This window comes from Telopea speciosissima, chromosome 4 (genome assembly GCF_018873765.1).
Source record: "Telopea speciosissima isolate NSW1024214 ecotype Mountain lineage chromosome 4, Tspe_v1, whole genome shotgun sequence".
Lineage (NCBI taxonomy): Eukaryota > Viridiplantae > Streptophyta > Magnoliopsida > Proteales > Proteaceae > Telopea > Telopea speciosissima.
Genome location: NC_057919.1, coordinates 51,121,188 through 51,138,491, shown reverse-complemented (window position 1 = coordinate 51,138,491; position 17,304 = coordinate 51,121,188). Strand labels below are relative to the sequence as shown.

At 39.4% G+C, this 17,304-nt stretch overlaps 1 protein-coding gene across 1 annotated transcript in view; it reads right to left on the bottom strand.

Annotated features, from left to right (window-relative positions):
• The window catches only part of LOC122659382 (ethanolamine-phosphate cytidylyltransferase-like), a gene marked incomplete at its 5' end in the record, with an annotated part of 30,059 nt that overhangs the window by 312 nt on the left and 12,443 nt on the right, over positions 1-17,304 (bottom strand). The window contains 5 exons of the mRNA XM_043854494.1: positions 284-406; positions 510-572; positions 3,311-3,431; positions 3,605-3,672; positions 5,334-5,405. Of these exons, the coding sequence (XP_043710429.1) occupies positions 284-406; positions 510-572; positions 3,311-3,431; positions 3,605-3,672; positions 5,334-5,405 (447 nt within the window). The remainder of the gene's footprint in view (positions 1-283; positions 407-509; positions 573-3,310; positions 3,432-3,604; positions 3,673-5,333; positions 5,406-17,304) is intronic.

The following is a 17,304-nucleotide window of genomic DNA, read 5'->3' as shown; positions in this document are numbered from 1 at the left end:
TCACTGACAAAATTGGCCTCAACAGCCACTGTCAGCTGCCCTAGTTTACACAAGTTTCTCCCTCAATTTTCTGACATCTTAAGATACAATGCAAGAAATGAACCATCCAACAACGGATTTTGATTGGAGCTAGTCCTCTTTAATGAGTTCACAGGCACGAGCACCAAATTCAACAGGGTTCATATGGTGGCCCAAGCAATTTAGCACTTGTAAGGCATTAGTCTAGGTATGTGTGAAGTGAAAACTAGGTAAGGTGCTGCAAGGCATTAGCCTGGGTACATACCTCGTAGACTTCATGATTGGCAATTATCCTTTTGACGACTGAAGTAGTTGTTATATCTTTAGGACTTTCAAGCAATCTGAATATTCCCATGGCTTTTGGAGCTGCATATGGATCAACCTCCTCCTACATGCAAAATAACTTCCCAGTAAGTTTTTAGATGCCAAAAATGAGTTACCAAAGTAGCTTTTTGGTTACACACAATAGAAAAAATACTTTATAAACTTACAATCAAACAAAAGCTCTCAGCAACTGTCCCATGCACAACCAAGGAGATGTTGAAGGTAGTTATCTGCTAAAGCCAACAAAGGACCTCAGTGTTAAATTTTCATGAACATGATTTACTATTCTCATTGAATGTCGAAGGAATAGTGATTCTGGAGGATAACAAGAGAAAAGGAATCCAAAGAAAAGAATTATTGATTAAACAAAAAGAAAAGGTTGAAGAGATTCCATGATTCTTTGATAAAAGAATGCCAATAAGCTCATTTATTGAGATAATCAAAGTTATCATTTGAGATTCTCCTGACTCTTGGAACTTCAATTACAACTTCATACAAAGTTTCTTAAATTTTTTCCATTTACACCTCATTTTATTCACTCCATTTGCAGCTACCTCTCCTTTCACTATAAACTCATGGCTGTGGGTCGGGAAAATTTAATTTTAAATATTTAAAGTAAAAAGAGGTAAAAACAAATTTTGAATGAACAACACCAACAACATAGCCTTATCCCAACTAAATGGGGTACGCCACATGGATCCTTGCTCTCCAATCAGGCTCTATTTGACATCATACATGAATAGAGAGCAAAATAGAAAATTTAGATGATCTACATGGCATCCAAATGGAATGAATGGGGAAGGTACAAATAGAGGAAGCTATGATTGTCGTACGAAGTTGTATAGTTCAATAAACCAGGGAATTTTAAATAATTCAATACTGGGAAACTTGTTGTAACCATGGTTGGTGAAAGAGTCGTAACCTTAATTTTTTGTCCTTCTAGTATAACACATTTTTTTTCTTGAGGGTAAATCCTGTCATTTCACATGCCTACTCGAAAAAATGTGCATCTTTTAATAATTACAAAATGACAAGTCACATTCAAATTATTTTGAAAATCCTTTCTTACCACTACATTAAATAACTTTTGGATTTACCAAAAAAAATAAATAACTTTTGGGAATAAGACCAAGGGTAATCAAAAGAGGGTTACAACTTCTCACTTCTCTATTTTGATGACCACAAGATGCACCCTAAAATATTACCCAATTCTATTGCAAGGAAACTTAGTCAACCTAGGGAAACACTGTAATGTAATTTTCGATTGGTAGGAGACCAACTAGAACCAATAACCAGGATCTGCTATGGATTGGGAAAATCGGCTAGGTCAAATTATTTGAAATTGTGAAATTAGGGTTAGGGTTTGGTGGGACCTAGGGTTAGATGTTAAGGTTAAGTTAGGAGAGTGTGGATTATATGCGAGAGGAGAGATGTTGAAAGTTACAGTTAAATCAGATGACTAAATCTGAAATTATTGAGGAATCCTAGTAAAAATAATCCAGTCTCTCTTAGGGTTTGAGGAAGATTCGATCAAAATTTCAGCAGGTTCTAACGGTTAGATTTGGCTGGGCAGAATTCTCACAAAAATCACCTTGCATGTGACCTTCTAGAAGAGAAGAATAATTGCAGAATTTCAATTTCAGACTTACTTCTTGTTTGAAAATATCTTGAACCTTGCAGAGAAATTCCAGCAACTGAATATGTTTCTTCAAGAGATCGGCAATGGCAGAATAGAAACTTGAATGGAGCTTGATTGGAGATCGATGGAGGGGGTTGGGGAAGGGGATGGCTATCTCAGCTCACCCTGGGCAACTCACCCAACCTATCTCAAGATTTTTCACAAAGGTTAAAGCCAATATTTCATTAATCAAATTCATGTACCATGCTGGCCTCCCTTACAAAATTATACAGAAGACTAGGGATGGGGATGGCTATCTCAGCTCACCCTGGGCATCTCACCCCACCTATCTCAGAATTTTTAACAAAGGCTAAAGCTAATATTTCATTAATCAAATTCTTGTACCATGCTGGCCTCCCTTACAAACTTATATAGAAGACTCAAAAATAGATTTAGACACTAAAAAGGAAAGGCCTAACCCTATCCTTAACTTATAAGGTAACCTAAATTGACTAAGAAAGTGAAATAATAAAAAAAAAAAACTCAACATAGGACTCTAACTAAACTAAGGAAGTAAATCCCGTTATCCTATTTTCTACCCATATTTTAGACCCATTAAATTGGCCAATTAAAAAATAAACCCCTGGGATCAAAAGCCCAACACCTACATAACCCAACCCAAAACTTATTTTCAATAAATTAAGCCCTCTAAGTGACTTGTTTACATCACACTAATTTTCCAAAAGTTTAAATTGAGGCACTTGAAAGAATGCCAACCACAAGATAATGATATCTCCAGAAGTGATATAATGACTTTTAATGGGACATACCTGAATCAGTGCATAAATTTTAGTCCCAAAATGACATACATATGCAAATTGGAAAACTATTAGAGGATGAACCGAACATCTAACATCTGAATATTATAATTCAGTTTATTGCCAATCAAATGATGTTGATGATGATAAACAAGTTGTTTCTAGCATGTATCTTAAGGGTTTTAACTTTGATCATCATTTATTGGTAATTTTCATTTCATACTGTACATTATGTACCTAGAGATGTTCTAATATATTATCATCTCTATAAGGGAGTCAGCAATAATTTTTTGATTTGGAGAACATAATGGTTTCACTTAGTACCATCATAACCTCTCAATGGAACACACCGGTAAGGCCAAGTCATACCTAGTGATCAGAGGTGTAGCTCATGGATCTTTTATTTTAGGTGGGAGGGAGGAGGGGTTAATTAAAATATGTAACAAACTGAAGTTAATCTAGGAAAGGAATTACAGAAAATAATTTCAATTTATGCAGTATTCATCTCAGAAACAATAACACGCATACACACCATATCCTTCGTAACTTCCCAAGGTGCACCCATGATGACCTCATCAACATACCGGCATGCCAGCACACTAAGACTACGCTCATGCAGGAGCATAACTGGATATTGAGTTCCTCTGTGCTTACTGCAAAGAGAAGCCAGTTTAATTATTTCCTTTTCCGTTGAGGGTTAAAACTAATCTTCATGGACCACATACATATTAAACCACAATCACAATTACCTCTGGGAAGGGAACCTCCCAGCAATGACCCATGAGATCAGGAAATACCAATGAAAATAAAGAATGAAGAGGTTCACCTAACAGTTTGGTCACTATGGATACCCACAAGCAGAAAATCTCCAAGCTGCCTTGCATTTTTTAGGATCTGAGAATGAAAAGAATAAGAACTCAGACATACACAGGATAAGGGAATATCAATAGGTACTTGTACCCATATCTTTTTTAAGCGGGTAGAGGAATGTTGCCAAGGTATACTTTTAAAAGGGCAGTGCAAAGAAACAAGGTAATGTAACCATCCAAATAGCATAGGGAGGTCTTTTAAGGTTTCAAGGAGCAGTGTCTTATGTACATAATAAGTGCTACTTTTCTAGGAATGTTATTCAACCCCACCTATGCACTATAATGGACATGCAGCACAAAAGGAGACAATAATAGATCTTTTCTGTGCTCCAGACTATCCATTTTTCCCAATTAAAATGAAGAAAAAACTCCATTTCCCTTTAAATATGCAGCAAATCCCCCACCCCCCACTGTACACCAATTTAAAAAATTGTATGCACCTGCTAAACACAATTTCTGTATTGGTAACATCCATAAAAAGCCACATACTGCATTTCTACTAGTGTTTTAGTCAACTGCAATCAACTGATCATTCACTTGTTCCCATTACATAATGGGCCTCTCCTCCCTAAAGTGCATGTTCATTTCCTAAAATCCCCGACTGACTGACCATCCTGTAAACATGCAAGATACAATTTTCAAATAGATGTTCTGATTGACATAACAATATCGCTTCAGAAATCCTCTAGAGAGAGAGAGAGTAGAGGCTATAAATGATACAGGTCTGGAAAGGTTAGTTGCGTGCCCAGGCCCTACTGAACCCAACCATTAATGTGTAGGGCCTGGGTTGAAACTAAATAAGTAGATACCCAACATATGTAGTCTGACGTGAGCCTCACTCAGCTTCCATCTGGAAGTCACACAACCATATTCAGATCAAGTGATTATCTTCTCCAATGTAACCACTATCATCCTAAAATGAGGTTCCTTACAAATTATGTCTTTCACAGGACAGTAACCAAGTATCTAAAAAACATCGCCACCAGGATTTCTCCACTAACTCATTTTGTTTCAAATCCAAGTCATTTAGGAATAGACAAAGGCAAAAGAAATCGTTTTAAGACCCAGATAAGACCATCAGGTAATCCCAGTTGACCAGTTAATAAGACCAGTAATTTTCCATCTGAGATTATAAACAGATATACATCAAAATCAGCTTGAAATCAAATGAACCGACAATACCAGCAGGTGAAAAACACAGAACTAAACAAAAATCTTTGTTTATAATTTTATTTTTGAGGTTAATTGTCTCCACTCTTGATTCAGTCATGATTGCTGGTGGTCACCTTCATGGGTGATCAGACCCATTCACCAGGTCAGAATCCAAACCATGTGATGCAGACCATTGGCTACAAAACATAAGCCAATAAGCCATCAACGGTAAGGTTGCTCCATTGTGACCAGTGGTCATGGGTTTGAGCCTGGAAACAGCCTCTTTGCACAAGCAGGGGTAAGGAAGGATGCATACAGTATGACCCCCCAGACCCCGCAGTGGCGGTAGCTTCGTGCACTGGGTATGCCCTTTTAGGTCGAGACTGCCAGGCTTACTTAGTAAAGCTGGCAAGTATGCTGATTGTAAAGTTTGAATCAAGGCCACACACATGGGCACAATGCAAGGTTCATCAACACAAGGTTCATGGAGACAACAATTTGAAAAAGAAAAGAGTATGAGGATGGAAGTTATACCTCTACATGTCCTGCATGAAACAGATCAAATGCACCATCAATATACACCACGCGAGCATTAGGTACAGGTCCCTAGATTTAAATGAAGTAAGCAAGGTATTAAATACAAAGAGATCGCATGTTGGAAGAACCATTACACACCAGAATTTAGAGAACTGCTACAATAGAGGATGAAATAATTTATTTCCAAATCATGGTTCTAAATCTCGGTTTTGCAAGAAACCAAGATACTAAAACTCGGAACTCAACTCGACCCTGGGAAAAACCGAGATCTCGGTCAAGTTTGTGCATTTATTTATTTCAATTCGAAACCTGGTTTCGGTGGGTTTTAGACCTAGTTTGGGTATGAAACTTGGTACTCAACCTATTTTAGGCCATTTAAACACATTGGCACTATCAGATTTTGCAAAAGCAAAAACAAAATCCAAATAGGAATTTCACTTAGTGGGAAACCAAGACAAACACTTATGCCATAAATCAAGACAGACACTTATTTATGTGAAGAAATAATGATAATAATGGCTTGTGTAGAGCAATGAGCCCTCCACGATTTATTTATAATAGTAAATCCATAAGAAACCAATTACAATTAGAACTCTAACTCTAACTAGCTGACTAGGCAATCATAGTACAGCTCTAACTCTAACTAGCTGACTAGGCAATCATAGTACAGCTAGGAATAGGAATAAACAACTAAATAGGAAAAAAAAACCTCATGGGTCGACCATATATCATGGGTCAACCCATGTCTCACGGAAAGCCCATATTCCAACACTCCCCCTCAAGTTGGTGCATAAATATCTGTCATGCCCAACTTGCACACTAGAGGTTGAAAAACTTTTCCACTTAATCCTTTTGTGAACACATCAGCCAACTGGTCTCCAGATTGCACATAAGGAACGCAAATAGTCCCATTATCTAGATTCTCCTTGATAAAATGAAGGTCAATTTCAATATGTTTCGTCCTATCATGTTGCACTGGATTATGGGCAATACTTATTGCTGATTTGCTGTCACAGTAGAGTCGCAGAGGTAGAGTAATAGGAATGCTCAAATCTTGTAACAAGGTTTTGAGCCACAATAGTTCACAAATACCGAGAGCCATAGATCTAAATTCGGCCTCTGCACTTGAACGGGCCACTACAGTTTGCTTCTTGCTGCGCCATGTAACACAATTTCCACCCACAAATGTACAGTAACCTGTGGTGGATTTTCGATCAGGGGAACCAGCCCAGTCTGAATCAGTGTAAGCCTCAATCTATAGATGATCATGACGGGATAATAACACACCTTTACCAAGTGCTGACTTCAAGTATCGTAAAATCCTGAGTACTGCTTCCATATGATTAGACCGAGGATCATGCATAAATTGACTGATAAGACTCACAGCATAGGCAATGTCAGGCCGAGTGTGAGATAAATAAATGAGTCGCCCGACTAACCTCTGATATCTCCCTTTGTCTACTGGTTCACCATCAGTGTCTCGGAAACGAGCATTTGCCTCAATAGGCGTATCAACAGGAGAACAGCCTAACATGCCAGTTTCAGACAGAAGATCTAGAGTATACTTGCGTTGAGATAAGAATAGCCCTTGAGAAGAATGAGCCACTTCAATCCCTAGAAAGTAGCGAAGTATGCCTAGATCCTTGATCTCAAATTCCTTAGCCAAATATGTCTTCAACTTGGAAATTTCAGCAGGGTTATTTCCAGTTACAACTATATCATCAACATATACTATGAGGAGAGCTATAATGCTGTCTGATTTCTTGATGAATAAGGTGTGGTCTGCGTTGCTTTGTTTATAACCAAATGTCAACATTGCCGTCTGAAAGCGACCAAACCATGCACGTGGTGATTGTTTCAGGCCATACAAAGCACGCTTAAGTTTACAAACCTTGCCGTGAGTTGCAGCAGATGAGAACCCAGGAGGAACATCCATATATACTTCTTCCTCTAATTCACCATGGAGGAAGGCATTTTTAACATCAAGTTGCTGTAGACTCCATCCTAAGTTCATAGCACAAGAGAGAATTACCCTGATAGTATTCATCTTGGCAACTGGTGCAAAAGTTTCCAAATAATCTATCCCATATGTTTGAGTAAATCCGCGAGCAACCAGCCTTGCTTTAAAACGGTCAACAGTTCCATCAACTTTCTGTTTAATTACAAATACCCACTTGCAGCCAACAGTCTTCTTCTGTGGTGGAAGTGTGACAAGATCCCATGTACCACTCTTCTTAAGAGCTTGCATTTCTTCGACCATGGCCTCTTTCCACTTAGTATCTGCAAATGCCTCCTGCCAAGTCTGTGGTATAGAAACAGAGGATAAAGAGGAAACAAAAGCATGAAATGAGGGGGATAAAGACTCATATGAAACAACCTGTGAAATTGGATGTTGCGTACAAGACCTTTTTCCCTTCCTAAAAGCAATGGGTAGGTCAAGTGATGGATCAGAAATAATAGGAGAAGAATCTAAAGGATCAGAGATATTACCAGAGGAAGTGTCATTCGGTCCTGGTTCAGGGGAGAACTCTTGGTGTGGTAATACTGCAGTGGTGGGCTGTCTTTGCCCTTTTTTCTTTCTATAATACTGCTGATTAAAGTCTTTCTCTGGCTGTACCTGCTGCTCCCCCTGGACATCATCATCTAAAGGTACATGGTAACCATCAATGGGTTCATCTAGAGGAGGTGGAATAGTAATCGGCACATTTTCTAGAGTAGGTGTAGACTCCCCCTGAAGAGGTGCCGAGGAGGGAAAGAAAGCCACCGCCTCATGAAAAACGACATCCATGGAAACAAAAACACGACGAGAGGTAGGGTGATAACACTTATACCCTTTTTTAGTAGGAGAATAACCAATGAAAATGCAGCGGAGACCACGAGGATCAAGCTTACCATGGGCATAGTGATTCCTAACAAAACAAACACACCCGAAAATCTGAGGCGGAATAATATATGAAGAAGACCCCTTTAAAAGATCAAGAGGGGACCTGTAGTCAAGGACCCGAGAGGGCATTCTATTGATAAGGTAAGCAGCCGTTAAAACAGCCTCACCCCAAAAATGAGAAGGGACATGCATCTCAAACATAATAGAGCGAGCCACATCAAGGAGATGTCTATTTTTGCGTTCAGCCACTCCATTTTGGGGTGGAGTGTCAACGCAACTGGTTTGATGAATAATACCTTGAGTAGCAAGGAATAACTGAAATGCTCCATCGAAATATTCACGACCATTGTCACTCCGGAGAGTTTGAATGGTGGCCTGGAACTGAGTTTGAACCAAACTATAAAAAACTTTAAAACAAGAAAACACTTCACTTTTGTGTCGCATTAAATAAACCCAGGTGGTGCGTGTGTGACAATCAATAAAGGTGACAAACCACCTAAAACCAGAAATAGAAGATGTACGTGAGGGACCCCAAACATCAGAATGAATCATAGAAAATGGTTTAGAACATCTTTTATTGGAACTAGAATAAACAAAACGAGTTTGTTTTGCAAAAACACAAGCCTCACATAATAAAGAGTGAGGATTACAATGCTGAAATAAAATAGGAAAAATCTTAGCTAATGTTCCTAAAGGTGGATGGCCCAATCGACGATGCCAACGATGCAGTTCAGATAAATGATGGTCAGCGGAAGTAGCAGTAAGAGCCTGTCCAAACTTAGCAGCAGCAGTACCAGAGATAAGATCATCGTCAAGCAAATAAAGGCCACCACGCATTTTACCAGTTCCAATCGTTTTCCCTGTCCCCAAGTCCTGAAAGACACAATGTGAAGGATAAAAAAGAGCTTTACAATTTAGATCAGAGGTCAAACTTCGGATAGAAAGCAAATTAGAAGTTAGCTTAGGGACATGTAAAACAGAGGACAAAGATAAAGAAGGAGAGCAATGGCTGGCCCCCTTCCCAGATACGGAGGAAAGAGAACCATCAGCTATTTTAATTTTATCTTTGCCTAAACAAGGAGAGTAACGAAAAAACAAATTAGATGTACCAGTCATGTGGTCAGTAGCTCCTGAATCAATTATCCAAGGATGAGATAATGCCGAAGCACACTGACCAGCAAAAGAAATACCTACTTTGGAGAAAACAAGGTTGGATTCAGAAGAGGGAACCATAGTCGAGGTAGAGGCAGATGCAGATGAAGATGCAAGAGATCCAAAGTTTGTCATCATGCGATGAAAAATAGCAAGTTCCTCTGCAGAAAGGGTAATAGTAGGGGCTGTTTCAGTAGCTTCAGAAAGGTGAGCCTGTGTGCCACCACGACCACGACCACGACCACCACTACGACCATCAGATGGCCGACCATGCAACTTCCAGCAATAATCCACAGTAAGTCGTTCTTTTCCACAATGGGTACACTTAAGAGGTTCCTTCTCAGATGAGGAACGGGTACTAGTATTAGAAGAGCCACCCCTAGAGGAAATTAATGCAGATCTCTCTGGCTGTGTAGTTGGTAACATGGTGGAACGACGAGTATCTTCCAATTGTATCAAAGAGTAGGCTTGCTCCAAAGTGGGAAAAGGTGAACGACTCGAACTTGAGACCGAAGCTGATCATATTCCACATTAAGGCCGTCAAAAAGTGTATACTCCGAATTTGTCCTCCCTAAGCTGAAATTTGGTAATATCGTAAGGACAATCAAGTGAAAGTTATCATAATAGTCAAGCTCCCGCCACGGACTACGGAGTTCACAAGAATATTCGGATAAGGTCGATTCACCCCTGTTTGGTTGCATGAATTTTCCGTTGAATATCATAAACTTGTGCATCATTCCCTACCTGGGAATAGGTAACCTTTGCAACTTTCCAAATTTTTGCGGCTGAATCAAGTAGTGTATAGCCACGGGCAATGGAAGGAATCATTGCACTGAGAAGAAAAGACATAACAAGAGAGTTACTTGAACTCCACTTGTCTTGTAATAAACCAGCCTCACTTGGCTTGACAGTGGTACCATAGATATATCCCTTATAACCCCTTGCATCAATGGAGAGAAAAACTGATGTGGACCAGAGTAAATAATTGGTGCCATCGAGCTTCACTGGGCTGACTGGAAAAGAGGGATAATCATGATGATTCCCTTGTGCAGTAATTTGACTAGTGGACACTGTAGAGACTTCTGAATCAGGCATATTGATCACAAAAAAAATCCAAAAACAGCCAAGAAAATTGCAGATATCGATTCCAAAAAAGTGCAGAAATCGATTTCTGCAAAAAAAAAAATCTTGGCTTGTGATGGAATACTGGTTCTGCTTATGTATAGTGCAGAAAAACTGAGAAGAACAAAAAAATCTGCAGGAATGCTGGAAACCGAGAACTGCAGAAACAAAAAAAATCTGTTGTGGCCGTAGGTCTGCAACAAGAAAAAATACCTGCAGGTTGTTGAATAATCTGCAGGTCTTCGAAAAAATAGCAGGGCTTCAAAAATCTCCTGGTCTTCGAAAAAAATTGCAGGTCTTCAAATAAAGCTGCAGGTCTTCATAAAAAAATCTGCAGGTCTTCAAATATAAATAAGCTGCAGAGCTTCAACAAATCTGCAGGTCTTCAAATATAAATAAGCTGCAGAGCTTCAAAAAATCTGCAGGTCTTCAAATAAACTGCAGAGCTTCAATCGTCAGACATGGATCTCACGATTGTTGGAGATCATAAAAAAAGAATACACGAAAGGAGGTAAGATTATGGGCAGGTACTAGATCATTATGAGATCACCTCAAAGTACCGCCTCCATAAAAGAAGAAGAAGAGAAGAGAGAAGGCTTTAGGGTTTCAGTGGGTTTAGGGTTTTAGGAAGGGGAAGATGACTGGGAGCAGAATTCAATCTCAAGTAGAGAGATCGCTATTGGGATGTGAGAATTATCTCTCAGGTATTGTTTTCAGCTCTGATACCATGAAAAAATAATGATAATAATGGCTTGTATAGAGCAATGAGCCCTCCACGATTTATTTATAATAGTAAATCCATAAGAAACCAATTACAATTAGAACTCTAACTCTAACTAGCTGACTAGGCAATCATAGTACAGCTCTAACTCTAACTAGCTGACTAGGCAATCATAGTACAGCTAGGAATAGGAATAAACAACTAAATAGGAAAAAACAACCTCATGGGTCGACCATATATCATGGGTCGACCCATGTCTCACGGAAAGCCCATATTCCAACATTATGCCTAATATCATTTAAGTAAATGTTTTTGTATTTCATTTACTTAAGATATTATTCATAAATAAGCAGATATCCCCCTATTTGAATCCAATAAATAAAAATAATTAAAAAACTAAATTCCAAAAGGAAAAAAAGTCAACCCCCCAGTTCAAGAACAAAAACTAGATTTTCTACGGTAGATGCAATTTTCAACTTTCTAATGTTGGGGTTTTTCTCAAATCTAAAAATTCCATAAACCTTAATAAGGTAAAACATTGAAAAAAATCAAAAGTGCGGTAAAATATTCATTTGTTTTGATGTCCAAAAAAATATTTTCATTCAGATTTTGACAGCATTCGTGCACACCAAATTAATTTTGACTGGTACATAGCTCCTTCAATATAAATCGGATTTAAGCAATCTTAGACTTGTTGCTTAAATCTGATTTATATTGAAGGAGTTATGTACTGGTCAAACTTAATTTGGTGTGCGCGAATGCTGTCAAAATCGCTCTAAATGGAAATATGTTTTTGGACATCAAAACAAATGAATATTTTACCACACTTTTGGTTTTTAGAAATGTTTTACCATATTAAGATTTATGGAATTTTTAGATTTGAGAAAAACCCTAGCATTAGAAAGTTGAAAATTGCACCTACCACCGAAAATCCAATTTTTGTTCTTGAACTGGGGGGTTGACTTTTTTTCCTCTTGGAATTTTATTTTTTAACTATTTTTATTGGATTCAAATAGGGGGTATTTACTAATTTATGAATAATATCTTAAGTAAATACAAAAACATTTACTTAAATGATATTAGGTATAAATAAGTGTTTGTCCTGATTTCTGGCATAAATAAGTGTCTGTATACCAAGATTTCCCACCGAGATCTCGCCCAAATCTCGAGATCCGGCACTCATATAAAGGAGTTTGGGTCGAGATCTCAACCGAGAAATTGCACTTTTAGAACTCTTATGAGATCTCATCTCGACCGACCCCTTGGAAAACCGAGATCTCGGTTGAGATCTCGCGAGTTTTAGAACAACGGACGAGATATGAACGGAGTTTAAAAAGTCACAGGATTCGATGGGTTTCGACCAAAACAACCCCCATATTTCGCAACTTTCGATACTCATGCACAACGAAACTTGAGGAAACCTGGCTTAAAACCAGGACAGACACTTATTCAAATTCCAGAAGGATAAAAAGTTAACCCCCCAGTTAAAACTGGATTTTCGACGGTAGGTGCAAGTTTCAACTTTCAAAATGCTGGGGGTTTTCTCAATTCTAAAAATTCCATAAATCTTAATATGATAAAACATTGCTAAAAACCAAAAGAGCGGTAAAATATTCATTTGATATTTAAAAAAATATTTTCATTCAGAGCGATTTTAAACAGCAATCTCTATTTTCAAAGGTGGAGTTTGTGTTCTTCACATCCATATCATGGGATGAACGAAATCTTGGATAAATCTGATTTATATTGCAGGACTTATGTACTGGTCAAACCTAATTTGGTGTGTGTGAAAATTTTTAAAAGTTGGAGTTTGCATTCTTCACATCCATGTCATGGGATGAACGAAATCTTGGATAAATCTAACTTATATTGAAAGAGTTAATTTCACTAACCAGTACATAACTCCTTCAATATAAATCAGATTTATCCAAGATTTCATTCATCCCATGATATGGATATGAAGAATGCAAACTCCACCTTTTAAAATAGAGATTGTTGTTTAAAATCGCTCTGAAATGAAAACATTTTTTTTAAATATCAAAACAAATGAATATTTTACCGCACTTTTGGTTTTTAGCAATGTTTTACCATATTAAGATTTATGAAAAACAAAGGGCTGCTTCGAAACTTACCTGCTCGACAATGGCCTTTTTATCTTTAAGTTCGCAAAAGTTGAAGACAAAGGTAGAGTTTTGGCTGGTGGCCCCTAGAATGTTGGAAGAAAACCTCTCTTTTTACGGCATTGGAACCGATATCTTCAGATGCATAGGCTCGATCTCAACTCTCTTCCTCTCTGGATCTCTTTCCCTGGGCTCCCCCTGCATTTTTTGTGTAAGGAAGGTCTGAGCTTGATTGGCTCGGTCCTTGGAAATCCACTCTACTCTGATGGCCGAACAAAGGTCCAAGATCGTCTCGCCTTCGCCAGAATATGCGTGGAAGTTCCGGCGGATTCTCCCCTGCTAGCTTCCATTCTTGTTGATGATGAAGGATTCTCCTTCAACCAGGCTGTCCGCTACGATTGGACCCCCCCTCAGTGCTTTTCTTGCAAGGTCTTTGGCCATCTGACCAAAGATTGCCCTGCTACTGGGAGAGAAGCCTTAGATGATGTTTCCTCTGCTCTGCCACCTTCCATTAAAGGTCTCAGCCCTAACTTGGATCTAAGCAACCCCCGAGTCGAAGCCCATATTTCTCCTACGGCAGCCCCTCACCAGTGCAACCCAGTTGAAGCCCCCAGCTCTCTTACAGAAGTCCCTAAGCAGTGCAACCTAGCCGAAGTCTCTGATCATCGCTATCCAGTCGAAGCCGCCACTTCTCTTCAAGCAGGCTTTGAACTGAGGAGCCCCAGTTGTGGCCGGAGAAGAAACCGCCATCCGAGAAATTGCCAAAGGGATCTCCCGGCATCGACATCTTCCCACTATCCTTCCCATGCTGAGCAAATGGTCCCCCTTAACATTGCTTGTTCCAACCGTTTTTCTCTCCCATGCGATGATGCAGCTTTCCCCTCCTCCGATGAGCTGGCCTCTCTGCCTGTGTCAGTCTCCACTGCCCCTGCTTCTGTTGCGCATGCTATGCCTCAGCCTGTCACTCCTCTGCACCCTTCCTCAAAATCGCTCCCCTCTCACCTCGGGATACCCTCTTTTCTCAAATTGGTAACTAAGAGTTTCACCCCCCCCCCCTTTTGCCTTCTCTCTCCTCGATTCCACCCTCCATCGTGGTGGGCCCCCCGGTTTTGATCCTTTCTATAGCCCATCCGACCACTGGTACCTGTCTGGCTGGCCCATCTGGTGCTAATTGGACAGCCCCCTCTCCCATTCCCTTTTCCTCTCCGACCCAACCAACCCCTTGCTCCTCTCTCCCTGGCCCATCTAGCTCTAATGGGCCAGTCCCCCCTCCTCTCTCAGCCATTATTTCTACCCGGCCTCCCCTCCTTGCCGTCTACCCTTATCCCCTCGATTTCCATCGTCGTAACCCCATCTCCCCTCCTTTCCCTAAGAAGCTTCCCTACCTTTATTACTCCCTGCCCGTCCCGGAGTTGCTTTCACCGCTCAATTCAGATTTCAGAAATTTTGCTCTAAGTGGTGAGCCGATTGACCCGGGTTAGCTAGTGCTTGGGATTGCTTGATTTGCTTGGCCGTTGCCCTTTGCAAACCGGGCTTGGTTCTTTGGTTGCCTGTCTCGTCTTCCGAGTTTTTTATTTTTGAGTTTTTATTTTGGTTGGGCTTTGGCCCTTTGTATTGTCCTTGCTCTTGGTAGGGATTTGTGTCAGCTTTGGTTGTATCCTCCCATCCCCCCTCTTTCTCCTTTTGGTAATAGAATTTTTTATTCTTCCAAAAAAAGATATATGGAATTTTCAGATTTGAGAAAAACCCAAGCATTTAAAAGTTGAAAATTGCACCTACCGCCAAAAATTCAGTTTTTGTTCTTGAACTGAAGGGTTGACTTTTTTTCCTTTTGGAATTTTATTTTTTAACTATTTTTATTGGATTCAAATAGGGGGATATTTGATTATTTATGAATAATATCTTAAGTACATGAAATAACAAATATAAAAACATTTACTTAAATGATATTTGGCATAAATAAGTGTCTATCTAGACAACTATGATTTTTAGTACACTATGCATACACTAGTAAACTTGGGTCAAAACCCACAAGTAGCATTTTGAGTGTTTTTTTGTCAAAATAGTTCATGCATGGTGTTTATAATGTGAAAAATAGGTTGTATACAAAAAATCAGATCAAAAAAGGCATTTTTGGGCCTCGAAACCAACAACTCGAGTTGGCTGGGAAAAATCACAGGTTTTGACCAGTTTCGATCATATCTCGGTTTCTGGCTGGTCGAAACCCGAGTTTTAGAACCTTGTTCCAAATCACATGCCCCAAAAATGTGCAAACTAACAACACAAACATTGGTGTATATGTTAATCTATGAGAGAGAGAGAGAGACAAAGAATCTAGAGAAAAGTGCACCACAACTTATAATAATAAACAAACTGTTACCACCTTCAAGAATAGGCAAAAATGAATGTAAATAACTTAGGCACGCATATATAGAAATAATTTTTTTGTTTTCTTTTTAACAGTTTGGACAGTTATGTTAGAGTTTATGTGTTAGGGGTATATTTGTCTGTCTTTATTATAAGCCATAGAGTTGTAATTTTTTTATTCTCTTTTTATCTTTTACCTCCTTAGGGATTCTTATGTAATTTCCTAAGATTATTGGTGAAGTAAATATAGGAGTTAGGAGAGGTTTCTCTCTAACTCACGATTTCCCTCTCATCCCTTCTTGTTCTCTTCTTCATCTTCTTCTTCTCCTTTTCAAAGCTCTCACTACCTCTTTCTTGTTTGAATCAATCTATACCTAGTTTCTAACTTGGTATCAGAGCTAGGCTCTGGTTTGAGAGTAGACTAAGCTCTTTCCTGTTTTTTTCACCTCTCTTTGGAACCCTAAAAAGGATAGAGGGTTCCATTAGAGACTGTACTATGTGAAGGATTACACATACTACATTCTTAGAGACTGTAGTATGTGAAGGATTACACATACTACATTCTTTGAAGTTCCATTCTTCAAACCAATGCACAATGGAGGGAGTTTAGGAGCTGTTGAAGAGGTTTGAAGCCCTAGAAGCTACACAAGCAGTTACCGCCAGCCTATAGAGCATTTTTTTCGTTTCTCCCTCATCCTTCCACCTCTTGGGATGAAACTTAGTACTTTTGGATCGCCTGGAGGTGTGTTTTTAGACTCTATACTACTCGGTTGAAGAGAGGAGCCTGTTGAGGAGCACGGCTCAACTCTTTGCTGCTGCCCAGGTACCATCAGACTCTGTTTTTTCAGCCATGGTTGAGTTTTATTGGCTGTAATAAGTGGTATGAAGTTTTTTGTTGAATGTTTCAACTTCTTGGACCTTGATTGGTGTGGATTGAAGTTGGGATACCCATGAAGTGTTTAACTTGGCTTTCATCAAGGATTTGCCCTATGTTTGTGTGCTGCTGAGACAGGTTGGGTAGTGTTTTTTCGTGCTCTCTAGTTATTATTTGCTTGCTGGTTACTTGTGTTTGCTGATTTGCTTGGGTAGAGTGTTACTCCCCATTTAGCTTGCTGTTTTTTTCTTATTGCGGTTGGGTTGAGGTGTCTCCCCACTTGTACAAGGCTCTATCTTGTGTTTCCTTGAGTTGTTTAGCCATATGTCTACCATGTCTGGGACTGATTCAGTGGTTAGTGGACCTTTGGGAGCTACTAGTGGCAGCTCAAGTGGTGCTCTCTCCACCATGACCTCATTTGATAACCCCAACACCCCACATTCTATTGTGAAGCTTGACAGTACCAATTACTTTGATTGGTCTCGTTCGGTGAAGTTGTTCATGCGCAGTAGGGGAAAGTTGAGGTACATTACTGGCTCCATCAAAGCGCCTACTCCTACTGATTCAGATTATCTAAAGTGGGAGACTGAGAACTCCACTGTTATGACTTGGCTGATATTCTCCATGAAACCTGAGATCGGTAGGAGGTTTATGAGTAAGGAAACTGCGAAGGATATTTGGGACAGTGCTTTCAGAATTTATGATAAGAGGTTGTGATTCTGCCAAGG